This window comes from Pectinophora gossypiella, chromosome 13 (assembly GCF_024362695.1).
Source record: "Pectinophora gossypiella chromosome 13, ilPecGoss1.1, whole genome shotgun sequence".
In the NCBI taxonomy this organism is placed as follows: domain Eukaryota; kingdom Metazoa; phylum Arthropoda; class Insecta; order Lepidoptera; family Gelechiidae; genus Pectinophora; species Pectinophora gossypiella.
Window position 1 is genome coordinate 3,433,673 of NC_065416.1, and position 17,182 is coordinate 3,450,854.

General features: G+C 37.6%; 1 protein-coding gene across 4 annotated transcripts; it reads left to right on the forward strand.

Moving 5' to 3' along the window:
- The first annotated feature begins 852 nt into the window (after positions 1-852).
- LOC126371745 (BUB3-interacting and GLEBS motif-containing protein ZNF207) lies at positions 853-16,960 on the forward strand. 4 transcript variants are annotated; one of them, XM_050017098.1, is made up of 10 exons: positions 856-963; positions 1,053-1,085; positions 1,252-1,378; positions 1,575-1,701; positions 1,902-1,969; positions 6,497-6,621; positions 6,978-7,064; positions 8,673-8,949; positions 10,538-10,772; positions 16,209-16,960. In XM_050017098.1, exons 3-10 carry the CDS (start codon positions 1,373-1,375, stop codon positions 16,292-16,294), a joined length of 1,011 nt encoding a protein of 336 aa, XP_049873055.1. In that variant the 5' UTR covers positions 856-963; positions 1,053-1,085; positions 1,252-1,372; the 3' UTR covers positions 16,295-16,960. The 4 variants fall into 4 exon arrangements, with proteins under 4 accessions (XP_049873052.1, XP_049873053.1, XP_049873054.1 ...); XM_050017095.1 differs by having other exon boundaries at positions 853-1,085; XM_050017096.1 differs by having other exon boundaries at positions 854-1,085; positions 10,556-10,772.
- The last annotated feature ends 222 nt before the right edge of the window (positions 16,961-17,182 follow it).

The following is a 17,182-nucleotide window of genomic DNA, read 5'->3' on the forward strand; positions in this document are numbered from 1 at the left end:
CGCTGCAGGACACGCATTATCTGATCGTCATTAAGTTCCATTGAAATCCGCGGGACTTCTTTGGTGGCGAGTACTCTACATGAGTACGCATTAACAGTCAGTGAAGATGTCTACAGTGGTACTCATATCAACCCAGTTCCCAATTTTTCAAGCCGTCTGGAAACTTCCGATTTGGCTTAAGAATCAAGTCAATAAACGAAGTACGAATTAGCTCCAAAGAACTATTGGTTTTCGGCACAATAATAGAAGAACGCGGGAACTACGGTCGCAGGTTCGAATATAGGTAATAGTACCATGGACCAATATAATCGTACTATTTTATTACCATCTTCACCTATATTATGTGAATTACTTATATTCTCATCGGATTAAAATCCCGTATTGGTAAGTCGGATCCAGTGTAATAAAAAAAGAAGACGCAGTTTATTTTGAAATTCCAAAGGAATGCGCGCGAAGAGCGCGCCATCTATACTCTTGCATAAGAAACGTCTCTGTATATTTATTAAAACAAGAACAAAAAAATATTTATTATTTTTAATACTTTTACATTTAATTTTAAGTTTATGAAAATCTGAAGTGAAAATACATTTTTTATTAAGTATAGCAAATAATGACAAGATACCACCATAGAACGTAACCTATTTATTCAGAATCACAAAAACCGGTACTTATTTCGAATCGATACTTAGTGGCATCACTAAATATTGTTTTATTTCAATAGAAACATATATCGTAAAAAGTTGAATAAAAAAGGAAATGGTCAGTATTAATATAGCGCTCTCTCTTTTTCTCATAGATGTGGACTTGTTTGCAAGCAATAAAAACATTTCAATAATGACGTCACTGGCTTCTCCGCCGCCATTTTGTGCTTTGCGTATACTGTGTGATTTGTGCATCGCGGATTTTCGCCATTTTCAGTGATACGAGCGAAAATTATCAAGTTATCCAGCAGAATCTGTGATAGTTAGTAATACTATTTAGTTTAAGCATATTTTCTTTTGTTAATTAACTTCTTTTTCAAGTTTTCGTGTATTCTACGTTACAATGGGCAGGAAGAAGAAGAAGGCCTCCAAACCATGGTGCTGGTATCCTTTTCAAATAAAAATTCGACGATCTTCAAGCTGCCATACTTATCTTTGGAATAATCACATCGTATGTGGAGATATCTTCGACATATTAAGTAATTTAATTAATCGATTGTATGTACTGCTATTGTTGTATTGGTGGTAGTTTCCTTAGCACATGCATCAGGTATTGCAATCGGGAGTTCGACGACGAAAAGATTCTCATACAGCATCAGAAAGCGAAGCATTTCAAATGTCACATATGTCACAAGAAGCTGTACACGGGGCCTGGACTGTCAATACACTGTATGCAGGTACGTTATTGCGGCCCTACCGACTTGGCGCGCTGCCAGCCCGCCCACGGCCAATGCGCGTGTCCTTTTTAACTCACGTTAGATATTTTGGCGCGTCTTACGCGCCGAATTCCCCTCCCGTTATAGTAGTACGTAAATATCCGACCTCATAATGTTATAAGTGATGCAGAAATACTAATTTCACCTCCATTTTCAGGTTCACAAAGAAGCCATAGACAAAGTACCGAATTCGTTACCAAATAGGTCAAATATTGAAATAGAAATATATGGTATGGAAGGTATTCCACCAGAAGATGTGAGGGAGCATGAGAAGCAGAAATCAGGTATAAAAATTTTCTTTTTTTGTCTTCGTCAGTTGATTTTTGGATCCGTATGTACTTTTTTTCTTATTTTATGCTCGGGACACTGTAGCCTTAGGTGTTATCGGTGTGTAGCTTGAGTTAGATTTAAAGAAAAGGTAGGATGCACAAGTTTTGGTATGTTTCCCACATTCCTTTTTTATTAACAAATATAAATTATTTAGGTGGAGGCAAGGGTTCAGACAGCGAGGATGATGAACCTGCAGCAAAGAAAAAAGCCACTCCGGCATTGGTAAGCTATCTTTTCTATCATTTATCATCAAGATCAAGTTTTACCAGACTTAATTCATGTGATTGAATTACAGGATAAAAATGTTGATTCTGTAAGTCAAATAATTTCTTTTTGAAGATTGTATATATATTTTGTTATCTACCTTCAAATTCTTATCACCTCATATATTAGGTATCATCGCAGACTAAATTGGTACATTATCTGTTTTTGTATAAAAGTGGGAATGATTTCTTTTTATTTACACACATATTAATAGTAAAGTAAAGTAAAGTAAAGTAAACCTTTATTTGTGTGAATACAGTACATAATGATGTTATACAATACTGAGGCACATGTGTATTCAACCTGCATGCAGGCATACAAATATTTGATTTTTACAATTTCAGCAATACAAATAACAGAATAAAATAGATTTCAATTTTACAAATACTCAGTCAACCAAGGATAATATTCTTTAGTCAATATTTTTATCCCTATCTAAATATTCTTCCACACTATAAAAGCAATGCTGGAAAAGCCAGTTTGTCAAAGCAGATTTAAATTTAGGCATTTGTGTCATTTTTAAATTTTCAGGGATGTTATTATAAATTACTATAGTCATATTATACACATTTTTATCATAAATATAACACTTACTAGGAGGACGATAAAGCATATTAATATATTGAGATCTGACTCTCCTGCTAGACACATCTCTAATAGTTTTAAAAAATTCAGGATGTTTTTTCACAAAAATGCAAGCGTCTCTTATATATAAACATGGTAAAGGTAATATTTTAAGTTCCAAGAATAATGGTTTACAGCTTTCTAAGAACCATGCATTGCAAATAGCCCGAACACATCTCTTCTGAAGCTTGAAAGCTCTATTGATATCGACAGAGTTACCCCAAAGTACAAGGCCAAACGTGAGTATTGATGAAACATAGCCATGATAGGCTGTCAATGCGCATTCGATCGACACATTATTTCGTAACTTTTTTAAAGCAAAAGTAAAACGACTTAATCTTTGACATATGTGATCAATATGATTTTTCCAATTAAGGTGTTCGTCAATATTTACACCTAAAAATTTAAAATAATTCACTTGTTCGATTAATACATCGTTATAAGTCAGTTGTAATGGTATTCGAGCGGAATTATACGATAATATTTGCATGACTTTTGTTTTGTTTATGTTTATTACTAAATCATTATCATTCATCCATTTAACTACATCCGTTAATGTTTTATCGATTTCATTTTCAATAGAAATTTTATTATTACATTTAAAAATTAGAGTCGTATCGTCAGCAAAAAGTAGACATTTATGTTGTGTAACACTTGGAAGATCATTAATGTAGAGAAGGAAAAGTAGCGGCCCTAGAATGCTACCCTGAGGAACACCAGCGTTTGTAGTTCTAAATTTGGATCGGTATACTAGCTTTGTGAGGATGTTTCGAGACTCATAGTTTTTTCTTATCTCCGTGCATTGTTTCCTATCCATTAAGTAGGTTCTGAGCCAATCATTGGCTCTACCTCTAATGCCATAAATATCTAGCTTTTGTAGCAGTTTGTTATGGTTAACAAAGTCGAAGGCTTTGCTCATATCCAAGAACAAAGACACAACTGGAACTTTCGTATTAATACTCTCAGCAACATACTGTATAAAATTGAATTGAGCCAATGTGGTTGAGCTTCCCTTTCTGAAGCCGAACTGCTGATGATGAAGTATTTTATATTTGCTTATGAAATTGACAATCCTTGTGTGAACCGCCTTTTCAAAAATTTTAGATAGAATGGGCACTATTGTTATTGGTCTATAGTTATTTGTGTCAAGTCTGTCACCCTTTTTAAATAATGGTTTAACTATAGACATTTTAAGTTGTTCTGGAAAGACACCTTCAGTAAAAGATAAGTTAATTATATGAGTTAGTGGATAGCTCAAGAAATTAGCACATTTTTTAATAATTTTAGTAATCAATTCATCATAACCACTAGTGATGCTATTTTTGAGAGACATAATTATACGATATGTTTCTTTTACATCTACTGGATTCAAAAACATTGTATGAGGATTAAATTGCAAATTACGACTGCTAACAGATGAACCCTTAGTTGAATTTGTACTTGAAGCATTAGTTAAATTCACAAAGTAATCATTAAAAGCATTACAAATGTCATAAGGGTTGGATTGAAGTTGATCATTATATTTAATAATATTAATATCATTATCATGTCCAGTATTTCCACCCGTTGAAGTAATAATATTCCAGGTAGCTTTACATTTATTATCGTGTTGGGAAATATATTTTGAATTACTTAATTTATTTGATTTTCTAATACATTTTTTAAGAATAGAATTATATTTTTTAAAGTTAATTTTATTCAATGTTTTATTTACTTTTGTATTTATGTATCTTAGGTAAAGACTACGCTTGCGTTTACAAGATACACGTAAACCTTTTGTCATCCATTTAAGTTTTGAATGATTATTTTTTACTTTGACTTTAATTTTTGGAAAGCATAAATTATAAAAAAGCTGTAGAATGTCATAGAATTCCGTGAAAGACTCATTTGAGTTATTGGCATTTAAGACTTGAGAAAATGAAAGATTTTGTATACATCCGCAGAATTTACTAATGTTGTCCATACTGTAGTCACGCTTATATTCAAACCATGTAGAGTACGCTTTATTACGTTTGATGTTCAATGTCACTGTTTGTGCGGTTTCATGATCGGAAAGACAGAGAGTAAGGATTTCGGATTTTATAGGTTTAATATTTGTAGCGATTTGATCTAAACATGATTCCTTTCGAGTTGGGGCCAAAATATGAGGTTTAAAATTAAAAGTATGTAAAATTTCAATAAGTTCCGTAGTCGCCTGATTATTTTTCAAGATGTCTATATTCCAATCGCCGCAGACAATTATTTTCTTATTTTTATACTTCATAGTAAGTCTGTTCAACAGTAGCTCCAACTTGTGAAGAAACATCCAAATATGAGATTTAGTTACATTAGGAACTCTGTAAATATTAATAATGACAAGACCAAGACCTATCATTTCAATACCGCAACTTTCGAAGAAGAAATTAGTTGCTAAGTCCGAAGCTATGTGTACAGGTTTTGAGTCAAATCCTTTTTTTATCATAATACACGAACCACCTCTGTTTGTGTTACGACAATACGTCGCCGCTAGCTTATAATTACTTAAGTTGATGTTTGACTCGGATCCCAAGCTTACAAAAGTTTCAGTAAAACATAATACATCTATATCAACATCAGATTCCTTAAGATCTAAGAGTGTTAATTCTATTAACTCAAGTTTATTGCGAAGTCCTTGAATGTTTTGATGGAGAATAGAGAAACCATTATTTACGTGTAGTTTTACATCATTAGGTACGAAAAAAGTTGCAATTTTCATTATCAGTGTCACAGATATAGTGTTCATTAATGTTTTTAATTAAAGCATTTAGATCTTTTACTATGCAATGGAACCCGTAATTATTCAAACATCCATTAGTACTTGAGAACATTTCAAAAGAGCAGTCCAGATTTTTATTGGTATCTAGTAGGAAGGCATACTCATGGGTTAGGATATCATTATACAATAATTGATTAAATGTCTCTACTCTCAGGTTAAAGAGATTTACATGCGGACCATATTTGTAGTTTGGGGTGCAGATTATTATATTTGTATGTTGAACACTTTGAAGTTTTCTCTTTATGGAATTCACAACTTCTCGAAAATTTTGCGTATATTTGAAGTCAGTGTCACCAATAAATATTATACAGTAATCAAATAGTGTGTAGCCTTCCAATTTCGATTCGAGTCCATGAAGCAGCTGATGTATACTGCCGCCGGTTGATAGATAATGACAAATATTAGTCTCCTTGTGATATTGTTGGAAAATGTTTAATACTTTGAGTCTCTTTATGTTACTTACTAAACATATCCTCCTTTTTGACTTAATAATATTCAAGTTAATGTCACGATCGTCGTTAGTTTTTGATTCAGATCGGTCATATTCAGTCTGATTTACAATTACATCATTCTTCTCTTGTGTTCGGTCTTCTTTATTTTTGATCACGGTGTCATTCACGCTAAGACCTCGATACAACTGATTTGGATCTTCATTTATTAAAACGTTTCGTTTAGTCTTACTCTTTCTTGAAGAACAACATTGCGTACCGGGTGATTTTGCAACATCCTTTAAAAAACCAATCTTACATTGACTCATTGAAATCTGCTTCTTCAGCTTAAAGTTCTCCGAAATCAAGCATTCTATTTGTTCGTCTGCTGATGCTAGGTTTTTTTGTAATTCGGTTACTAATTTCTTTAGCCTTTCGTACTCGTATATATTAACCGATCCTATTTCTCTGTAACTGTGATGCATATGGCTACTATGGGCCAGTGGTGTAGAGTAGTTGAGTTAATATATTATTATTAATAAAAATGAGAAGCTGCAAGTTGCCTAATAATGACACCATAATACATGTTTGACTTTATGTTATGATAATTATTAATTTAATATTGTTTTTCTCTCTCAGCTGGGTCCTGGTCCATCGACAGTAACTCCAGGGATACTACCAACTCCAATGGGCGCCGTTCCCCCTGGAATGTATCCAGGGCCCATGCCTATGAACCCTATGATGCCTCCATTTATGCAACATAGGTAAGTTACGAGATTTTTATATTGGTACTATACCTAGGTAATGTCTTTTTTGTATTGTTGCAACAATAATATTTTTGATTTATGAATCAATAGCAAAGTCAACAAATGGAAGTAAATTGCAAATTACATCCATACTTCATCACTTGAAGATTTGAATTCCTGTAATTGACAATAGCTCAAATATGGCTGAATCCAAAACCTGGCTATGCCGTCAAGTGGCTTGTCAGACAACATGATTCTTAGTAAACTATGACAAACAATTTAATGTACTTAACACTTTATTTTTCCATTTTATCTATCTAATGTAAGAATATTTTCTTCACCTCTCACATGTTTCATGTTATTGTCTGTTGCAGGATGATGATGCCTGGTATGCGGCCTTTGTTCCCAGCGGCGAGTGTTCCTACGTCGACGCCAAGCAAACCTACCTTCCCTGCATATAGGTTAGCATAATCATGTTTATAGTTTCCTTCTAATATAATCCCTCTGGAGTTCAAATCCCAGTGCGAATATATCACAAAAGTCACTTTGTGATCCCTAGTTGTGTTAGGACATTGTAGGCTGATCACCTGATTGTCCGAAAGTAAGATGATCCATGCTATAGAAAGCATGTTCAGCCCTGGGTACTACTTAAGGTATACCTACATTGACTTAATGTGATAGCATAGTTACATACAAAAGGATTTTTTTACTGCAATTCCACTCACAGTTCCAGAAGTAGTGAAGTTTTATAATGTATGTGTTCTACCTTTCAAAAAACCCCAGTTGTAAAGTGCCAAACTAACCACTTCATACTTCTATTTTTACTTTTGTTTCTTTCACTATTTTTTTTATTTCTCAAAACATTTGATCTGAGTCGATATTGGCTACGCTTCAAAGGCAACACAAATTATATTATTTGCTTACAAAATACGCAGATAAAAATATTCATGGATATTTCCAAGAAAAGTGATGATAAATCTTTACTCAAGGTCACACCCTGGACACTTCATAGGAAAAACCTCATTTTACATAGATACTTACACAATGACGTTATCTTACACGCGCATCTGTGTGTGTGACGTGTGATGCCCATACGATTGAAGACTAATGTAAGAACACAACACACTTCAATTTAGTAAAATCATGTTTAATACCAAATAAAAAGTAACTTCTGAGGTGTTAAAAAGGCCACATTGAAGCAAATTCATTAAAAAAAAATTATACTACCTGGTCACAAGCTTATTTTGATTATAAATGAAGTTCTGTATCTACCTCGTGAACCTTTTTTCTGGATTATCCCAACTAGCAATTGTTCTAATAAAGTTTTAAATACCACAGTATAATAATTTCGTTAACTGGTTATAATTGGATAGCATTAAACAAACTTTTATGTTTGCATGATAAATATGATAAACAATCAAATAACACTACAAGATATACTCAGGAAAAATCCAGTTATTAATATCTCCTTACGAATATAATACAAAGGGTTTCAATTCTGCTTCATTTTTTTATCATCAGATTATACTAAAGATAACACTTAGAACCGATCTCATGTTGAATTTCTAGCTTGACTGACCTATTAAGATAAGACCAAATTTATTGATGCTCTGTATCGTTATCTTGGCAATGTACTTACACAGCAACTTGTCTTAATTCTTAATTATTTCATAATTTTAACAACAAATTTCAAATTTATTATTTTCGCCCGCGACTTTTGTTCGCGTGGGCACCGTTTTTGGATCCCCTAAACTATTTCCGTACAAATTTTCATCTAAATCAGTTCAGCGTTTAAGCGTGAAAGGAAAAACAGACGGAAGTACTTACGCATTTATAGTATTAGTATGATGTTTTCACTGGGATAAAGACAGAAAAACACAGCTTTTGGCTTGTTTGTTTATCATACTATAGGGGCATATTGTATCTTTCCACTGAGGAATTACATCCTTTCTGAGGTTTCCGGGTGAAATGTAGATGCTCTGATGGGATTACTAATTATATTTGTGTTACCGCCTAAATATTTACACACTAGCATTGTCACGAGATAACAAACAATGTTGTTTGCACAGCAATGCAACAATAAGCGCGCCACCGACGACTTCGACCGCGGCTGGTAGCTCAGACCCTAAGGAGAACGGAGACTGCAAGCCTCCTGCGGCGAACACGTGTCCACTGGTCACCGCGACGGGCGCTGGCTCCAAGATAATACACCCTCCTGAAGACGTGTCCTTAGAGGAGATCAGAGCGAGGAGCGCCAAGTACAGGCCTAAGCCGAAGCCAGACGCTCCGGCGGTACAGGCGCCCCCGACTCCTACTATGATCGCGCCCTCCACCAGCCAAGCCGAGGTGAGAACCTATCAATATTCTTTTTGTAGCTTTAACACTTTCATGGACACAACACATATGGTGTAGTCATTACATGAGCCATGTCAGTGGCTTCTGGCGGCTCAATAATAACCCGAAAAAGAAGGGCAATGTCCCGATTCCAATTCCATATTGCTATGGAATGAAAAGGCATTAACTGGTGATGTTTCCCTGAAAATGTTAGAGCAATAGAAGTCTTAAGGTGTTTTCCTACTACATTTGATCCGAGTCCGTGAATGACGGGATAGTAGAAAATTACTTAAGAGATATCTGATGTAGTGCGTAAGCTATGACCACTGAAATAGTTATATGATCACTTCAGTTCCGTCACTTACCGACTCGGTTCGGATGTAGTGCGAAACCACCCTTAGGATATATTTCATGTTATATTTCAATGAGCAAGTGATACTATTTTCGTTAAATGTTGGGCCCGGTTACTACTTACTAATGTAAGTGAGTAATTGTGAGCCATGTCAGGAGCCTTTGGCGGCTCAATAATAAGCCTGACACCAGGGTTGATGAGGTTGGTAATCCACCTCACAACCCACACGATAAGAAGACTATATTCATATTGCACAAACAGTGTAATGATATAGATATGTCCCACTGCTGGGCACAGGCTTCCTCGTCATTCTCTGACATACCAATTACTGCCCACCATAATAGGCATAGTATGAAATATGTGTATGTATCATTGATTATACTGCAGTGAAGTATAATTGTATATCTAAAATTCTACTTATTTGCTATCTCACAACTAAAGGAATTAGATATCTTAACTTTTTATTTATTATTATTTATAATGTATATTTAAATTATTTTACTGTGTTTAATAATTTATTTTCTAATAATGACCCCATTTTCTTTTTAGTCACCATTACTTTCACAAAACCCTTGTCATTGAGCCAATTTGTTATTAGGTCAATGGTGTTCTAAACAAAACACGTTTTTACGACTGTTTTTATCTTTTACCTAATTTTAGAAGCATCCTCACTTCCAAAACAAATTGATTTAATTTTAGATGCCATTTCGTAGAACACAATCTTTTGAAGTATTTGTTACTCTTTTGAATATATTATAGTCTTATTAAATAAAATCTATTTTCGAAATACAATTTTAAATTCAATTGATTTGATCGATATTATGTAGTGAAGTAACTCGTTAGCATCATAAACATGGTTCAAGATAGTAGGCATAGTACGAGTAAAAAGTGAATGGTTGATTATCTTTATAAACGGGCGCGTTGCTAACCACTGGAAGTAACAAAGGGGCGGAAAATTCCACTTGATATCAACTCAGAATCATTGTCTAAATCATCCCTCAGTTTTCGTTGCGATGTCACTAACATCCTGTATGTACTAAAAGTAATGTTGGCACCTACCAGTCGGATTAAACTCGTAAGACCAAATGTCGGTTTAAACTCCAAACCCCATTATTTTGTCTGGAAATCTTTGCCTTAGGAGGTAAACGCACGCTCGTGCCGCCCAAGCTCTTGCGCGTCGACAACCAACCATTCCCCCTGTACCTTGTAGTGTAAACTAGCCGTGAATTTCCTGTATACGTAACGTAGTGGAGTGGTACACAACAGAGCGCATGGTGTCAGGTGGCGGCGCACATGTCAGCGGCGGTGGCGGCGGCGCGGCAGCAGGCGCTGCGGCGGCCGCTGCTGCAGCCGACGCTGCAGCCGGCCATGCACTCCATGCTGATGCCGCCCGTGCGGGTGGGCGTGCCCGTGTCCGTGCCGCCCGTCATGGGCATGCTGCCCGTCATGCCGCAGTTCAACCTCATGCGCCCGCTGCAACCCGGTCAGTACCAACACTATTACGGGTACCGCTAGACGCGGCTGTGGTGTACAACGATCGTCTCGTCAGTAAGCGGCGACGGTGCTACAAGTACACACCAACTTATGCTGGATAATAACAACTTAGTCTAGTTTCCATCAGTTACTTTTTACTTAACGTCTTTAAAAACATGATAAAAATATCGGATGATTTTCTTGATTAAAAAAAATCATAAATAAGTGAAACTGAAAAGAGGAAATGTGTTACGTCAGTTTTAGATCTGTCTTTATTTAGTCATCAAAATTTCATAATTTATTTTTGATCAAGGATTACTACCCAATAATGGCACGCGTCGAACCGCGTTCGATCAACTTACACTAGACGATGACGTCGTCTGCAGAATTATCCAACATAAGTCGGTCTAACCGTACGCCTCGTTTAATAAAATAAAATCATCTCTAGTTCAAATTAGTTTTAATATCTAATTAATATATCGCTGTTTGATATAGAGACCAATGCTACAAACAAACCTTGTTCTGTAAATTGCATAATGTAGATGTTCTAGTTTCCCCAGAAACAATTTTCATTGCTTTCATTATGTACTAAACCGTTAGACATCCATGAAATAAACTTACCTTCTTCACTTTGCTTCGCATGGAAATGCCAAATTACCTAAAAATCAAAACTCATGCTTTCATCGCCGTATATGACTAAGTATCATTTGCTCAAATCTTTACTAAATTGTTTTTGCGCATGACATTAGCAACTCATCCCTCACGTGGCATACTTCGTACACAGATTATAAACACGTTATCCGTGGATTACTTTCTGTGTTGTTTGCGCAACTGAATCGCCCAGATATTATATTTGTTTTGTTTCTATATCAACACATTGTCATTTACAACATAATAGCTTCTAGAATCACATATTTGAAGTGTCACGTGCTTAATCCCATCACGTAATTCATATATTATAATTTAGTGTTGCCGTTCGATAGTAGAGAACAAAACAATAGTATCGTCATACAGCAACACTATCGATAGAATCGAATGCTAGACTGTTGCAAGAACAATCGATACTATCGAGTGAGTTTTATTTCCACAGTATTGGTTTCTATTGTCTGCTATCGAACAAACTGAGCGATCGATGCTTCGTTTCGATGGATAGTTTCATGTATCTTCACCGTGTCATTACGCTTTCTCCAATATTAAAGTAGATTGGTCACTTCTCAGTACACTAACGACGTTATAGACGATTGAAAGACGATCTTTGTACACTCCATAGTCGTCACTTAGCTTGTAATTCTTGATTTAGTGAATTTTGATACTCGACATCGATTTGTGCCGGTATGAAACTTCACTATGCTGCTTAGATTTAGTATGGGGCATTTGAACGATGAAACAATACTTGTGCCCAAATATAATGTATTGAAGCCCGTAAACATGTGTGACATTTTTAATGTAGATACTTAACTACACTGAAAATGAATTTCAGAATAACTAGGTTGCCAAGGTGTTATCATAGGACATAGTTTAAGTGAAGTGTTGCACATTGATACAGTTTTTGTGAAGTTTGTACTGTTCATGTTTACATGGTCCAATTTGTTCATATTACGCATAATGTAGAGCCAAAGACATCACTCAATACAGTAAGACTGGCGCTTTCACACATTCCCAACAAAACAAATACTGATGAGATGTTAATATTTTTATACCGGGTGTTAGTGACATCGTAACGAATACTGAGAGGGATGATTCAGACCATGATTCTGAGTTAATATCTAGTGGAATTTTCCGTCGCAAAATTCATGAAATTTTGAGTTTTGTTTTTAATTATTTTCAATTCCATATTGTGTTTTTAGCTGCATAGAACCCAAATTTCAATAAAAAAAACAATAATGACAAATTATCGAAAATTTTCGATGTAATGGAGACAACAGCTGCTCGAACGGGTCAACGGCCACACGCACCGAGCCGCGCGCCCCGCTCCGCACGCCCCGCTCCGCGCGCCCCGCGCCGCACGCCGGCGGCGGCGCGGCGGCGGCGCGGCCTACAAAGTAGGCACTACGAACCGATCCTATTTCTTTCTCTGTCTATCGTAAATTTATAAATTTATTTTATTCTTATTCTTAAATGGACGGATAATCAACAGGCATAAAATTTATGGAATACACGTCAATTTTAAGCTGAAATCTAAAACAACCGACAGAATTAAGTTGACAGCACACGTCAAACGGTTTGCATACCAGCGAGATACCTTTTTGATTCGACCGGGTTATTCATTCATTTACTCATAGGAATCGGGGCCATTATCTACCTAAAACAGTTGAAACAGTAAATAATTGTATTCTTTGTTGTCATTAGAATAACTAACAACCAACTAACACAACCACCACAGATTAGGTAATTAGTTACCTACTATGTCAACCATCCACCAACTTAGTATGTAAGTACCTACGCAAAACCTCGCTACACAAAAATCGAGCGAGATCGCGTCTAGAATTGGGCGGACACTCCGCCAGAGTGTTGCCTATCGATACCTAGTTAAAAAAAACCAATAGTAGGTACCTATCGATAGATCTTTTAGATCAATACCCATTATTATTACAAAGCAAGACCTATCGGTACTATCGCTAGTATCGATCTAAATGTACTATCACTACTTTCGATAGTTTAGACAATTTTCAAGTTCAACAATTGATAATCTACCTATCGATAGTTCGGCAACTCCGCCGCGTAGGCAATGTCGGCATGTTCAAAGAAAAAAATTGTCCGAGAGGAGTGATCTTATTTTTCTTGTTACATGTTGGTACCGAGGTACTAAGTACATACTAAGTTATTCGTGTTTTAAATCTCATTGTTAAATCATCAGTAAAGAACTAATTAAACCTATCCTGTTCTGTGTACAATATTCATGTAACGGCTACGTGCTTACATAAGTACCTAGTAGACGGGAGCAACGACTTAACGTACCTTCCGAAGCACGGATCATTTTACTTTCCCCACCGGAATACGAACCCGGACCCTCCGCATCCCATCGCTCAACCACTGGACCACATAGGCCAAGAAGGTTCTAAGACATAATTAAAGGATCCTGGGACGCAAGACCTCCGAGTTAGGGCTTGTTTGATCTGTCTTGATGGATACTCGGACGTGAATAGCCTCACGGATCAAGGGCAACGCGCGCCAATAAAGTAGGCATTACGAACAGATACTAGGTATTTCTTTGAGTTGATAGGTATCAAGTGAAGTTTCCTGTCGCCAAATTCATAAAAAAATTAGAATTTTTTCAGTCCCATATTGTGTTTTAAGCTGCATAGAACGCACATTTAAAATAAACAAATAAAAATTACTAATTATTAAATTTTATCAATGTCATCAATAATAATAATAACGTATCTACAACTTCAGCTATGCGCAGGTGAATAGCCGGCGCACGGGTCAAGGGCAACGCTCGCCAATAAAGTAGGGATACGAACAGATACTATTTCTTTCTCTGTCACTTGCACCATAAACATACTTCTCTCTCTCTCTCTAGTCGTCGGCTCGACTCGGCCGCGGCCGGTGCGTCGTCGGCGCCCTTAGTCGGCGCCTTTGATGCTTTGCGCTAACGCCGCCGCGCGCTTCCGCTCAGTCGAATACTAAGCTTGACCCGAATCGCGTGATGTTTTTCGAGGATATTTTTTTCGTGTTTGTGAGTGTTTGTTTCATTCTGTAAATGAGTAGTGTCGACTATGATGATAGATCATAGACCATTTACTGCGCAAAAGTATGGAAAATTGTTGATGTTTATTAAAGAGCAAGGTGTTGTGTTTGTGAGTGCGTGTGATACCTACCTACCGCGGAGGAAACGCGATGTTGCATACCTACGTGACGTGACATGTTCTAGGGTACCTACCTAGGTACTTCATCCGAAGGAATAACAATTAAGGTAAGGCAAGAGTAGGGTTTTTATTGTTAATAAGTTAGGAACGTTTTAATAACTGGTAGGTAGGTACCGTGCGTGAAAAATCGTGGCAGTAGGTGTTCTACTTCAACAAACAACATTTTTAAACGTTGAACCACTAAGCATCTAAATACAAGAGAATGAAAACTCCTACCTAGATATCAACATCGTATCACGCACGCGTAACGTAGCCGCGCGTAAGTTTAGCGTCTGTGTGGCGCGTTGTTCGACTTACATTGCGGCACAGTAAAAATTGAAAATCTTAATTAAACATTTGCGACAAGAAAAACACCCACCATCATTTTTAGTACAATAAAATAGGCGTTCCATTTTTTTTTTCGTTACGATGTCACTAACACCCTGTATACATTTAAGGTTCACATTATCACTCGAAGGTCAGTTCAGCTCTTTGTATCAGCAAATATAGATGGACTTTAATGTTGCATTTATCATGGTATCGAGATAGGTTAATCTAGATATAACGGGTGGTTGTATAGGGTTGACAAATCTAAGTATTTATACATAGTTTTTGATTGTCTCAGTATTGTTTTGTAATATTGCTCAATTATCACTAGACATTATCTTGTATTCAAGACTCATATCAGAGTGGAAAATGCATACCATTATTGTCTACATTTTTAATTTTTGGAATAAACATTGTTTTTGCTTATTTTTATTTTCAATTTTCCACTTCAGCGATGATCTCGAGAACAATCGATAACCACTAGACTAGTAGCATTGTTTGTCTGTGTATAAAGAACATTGGTATGTGTTTAAGAGCGTGGGCGAGGTGTAGTTGGCTAGTGCGGGCCGCTGGCGGGTCCCGCTGCCCTCGGCCGCAGGCTCGCCCTGCCTATGTCCCACACGTAACAGTTTGTCATACTCACCCCTCCCACTAACCGGCGGTACCCGCGCTACCGAACACCCGCCCTAGACAAACAAGAGAATAACTGTGACTTTTGATGTGCCATCCGCACGATCGGAGGATCGGAATGAGCGGTAATTTTATTCACATTCCTTAATGGATTTGCTTATTGTAGTAGCTCTATCTTATTACTGTCTCGATTTTCTCGTAGTGTCATATGAGATGTGACTTTTATGTCGGTTTACGGGTGGGTACACTAATATTATATTTACGTACAGTAGTTTTGTCGCTTACAATGTGCATGAACAGACGAGTTTAATAGTCGTTGGCTGGAATCTACGAGCAACCATCTCGGATCACACTCGACATGCATGAATACGGATACGATTATTATATCGCCGAGTATTTTGGAAGTGTGATTTTTAATGTGAATTATTTATCCTACTACCTGTGTTCCTTCGCTTATACTGCACCTTAAATCGGTCGGCCCACGCCGGTGCTCGCACGCGCCCACGTGCGCGCACGGGGGTGGGCAGCGCGGCCCGGGTGGCAGGCGATTGTCTCGCAGTCACAACGGCGTGCCGTGTGTTGGACCGCGGGTCCCCTGTTGCCTGCAGCCGCGGCCGCGTGTAACTGTGTCGTGTGTGCAGGCATGCTGCTGCCGGGCGGCATGATGCCGATGGGCGCCATGTTCCCGGGCGGGCCCATGTCCGTGATGCAGCCGCGCTACCGGTAGCCGCCGCCGCCGCCGCCGGACCCGTCCCGCACTAACTCGCTGCTTACTGTTGACAGAGGCCGGCCCGGGCACCGGCGCTAGCAGCTAGCACGGTCCCGCCGGCCGAGAGCGAAGGTAGGCGCTCGATCATAGTACCATTACATTATACGTCGCTTGACCGGTTGTGTGTCCGCTCTTTGCTAAACGCGGTGACGGGATACTAACGCGACGCAAGGTAAGGCTCCTCACGGTCGACCGGACGAGACACGTACCGTTTGTATGTTCAGTGGACTATATACTAGAGTAGGGTAAGGTAGCGTAGGGTGCACTGGGCCGGGGACAGGTGAGCACATCGCCCCCGTGGGCTGGGCCGGCAGTTCCCTGCGACGGCCGCAGCCCGCAGGCGACTCGCACGTCACAACGTCTGTTGTTGGATTGGCGGCCCCCTGTCCCCTAGCGATTACTTCGATTCCTTTACCGAGCTCTCACTAAATCACATAGAATCCGCACTTCAGTAGCCGATCCGTTCTAAATATTTGGTGATAAGGATGTGTGTAAGAATTATTATGAATTGTTAATGTTATCTGCCTTGGAATTTTTCTTAAGCATTTCCACATAAAAGTTGTGACGTTTGCCTACTCTTGTAGATTTTGACTATTTTATTGAATAAATGCTCTGGACTTTAAACCTGCTTTTATTTTTGAAACCTAAACCTCTATGGACTTATACCGCCTTTTTACTAAACGAAGGGGCTAAGAGGGCTGATTTATCAATAGTTAGTTTTTCATACACATTTTTACTATTCCATTGACAAATATTTTATCAGCTTATTGAAAAGTCAACTCTAAAGATACTACACTACTAGGCGTAAAATGTAGTCCGCGCCAGTCAAATCTTACTTTTTATCAA

What these genes read in the sequence shown, in the direction of transcription:
- LOC126371745 (XM_050017095.1), top strand. Translation starts at nt 1,045, where the DNA reads ATGGGCAGGAAGAAGAAGAAGGCCTCCAAACCATGGTGCTG. An exon ending in TGTCAATACACTGTATGCAG is followed by an intron (nt 1,379 to 1,574) that starts GTACGTTATTGC and finishes CTCCATTTTCAG; the next exon opens with GTTCACAAAGAAGCCATAGA. An exon ending in CATGCGCCCGCTGCAACCCG is followed by an intron (nt 10,773 to 16,208) that starts GTCAGTACCAAC and finishes TCGTGTGTGCAG; the next exon opens with GCATGCTGCTGCCGGGCGGC.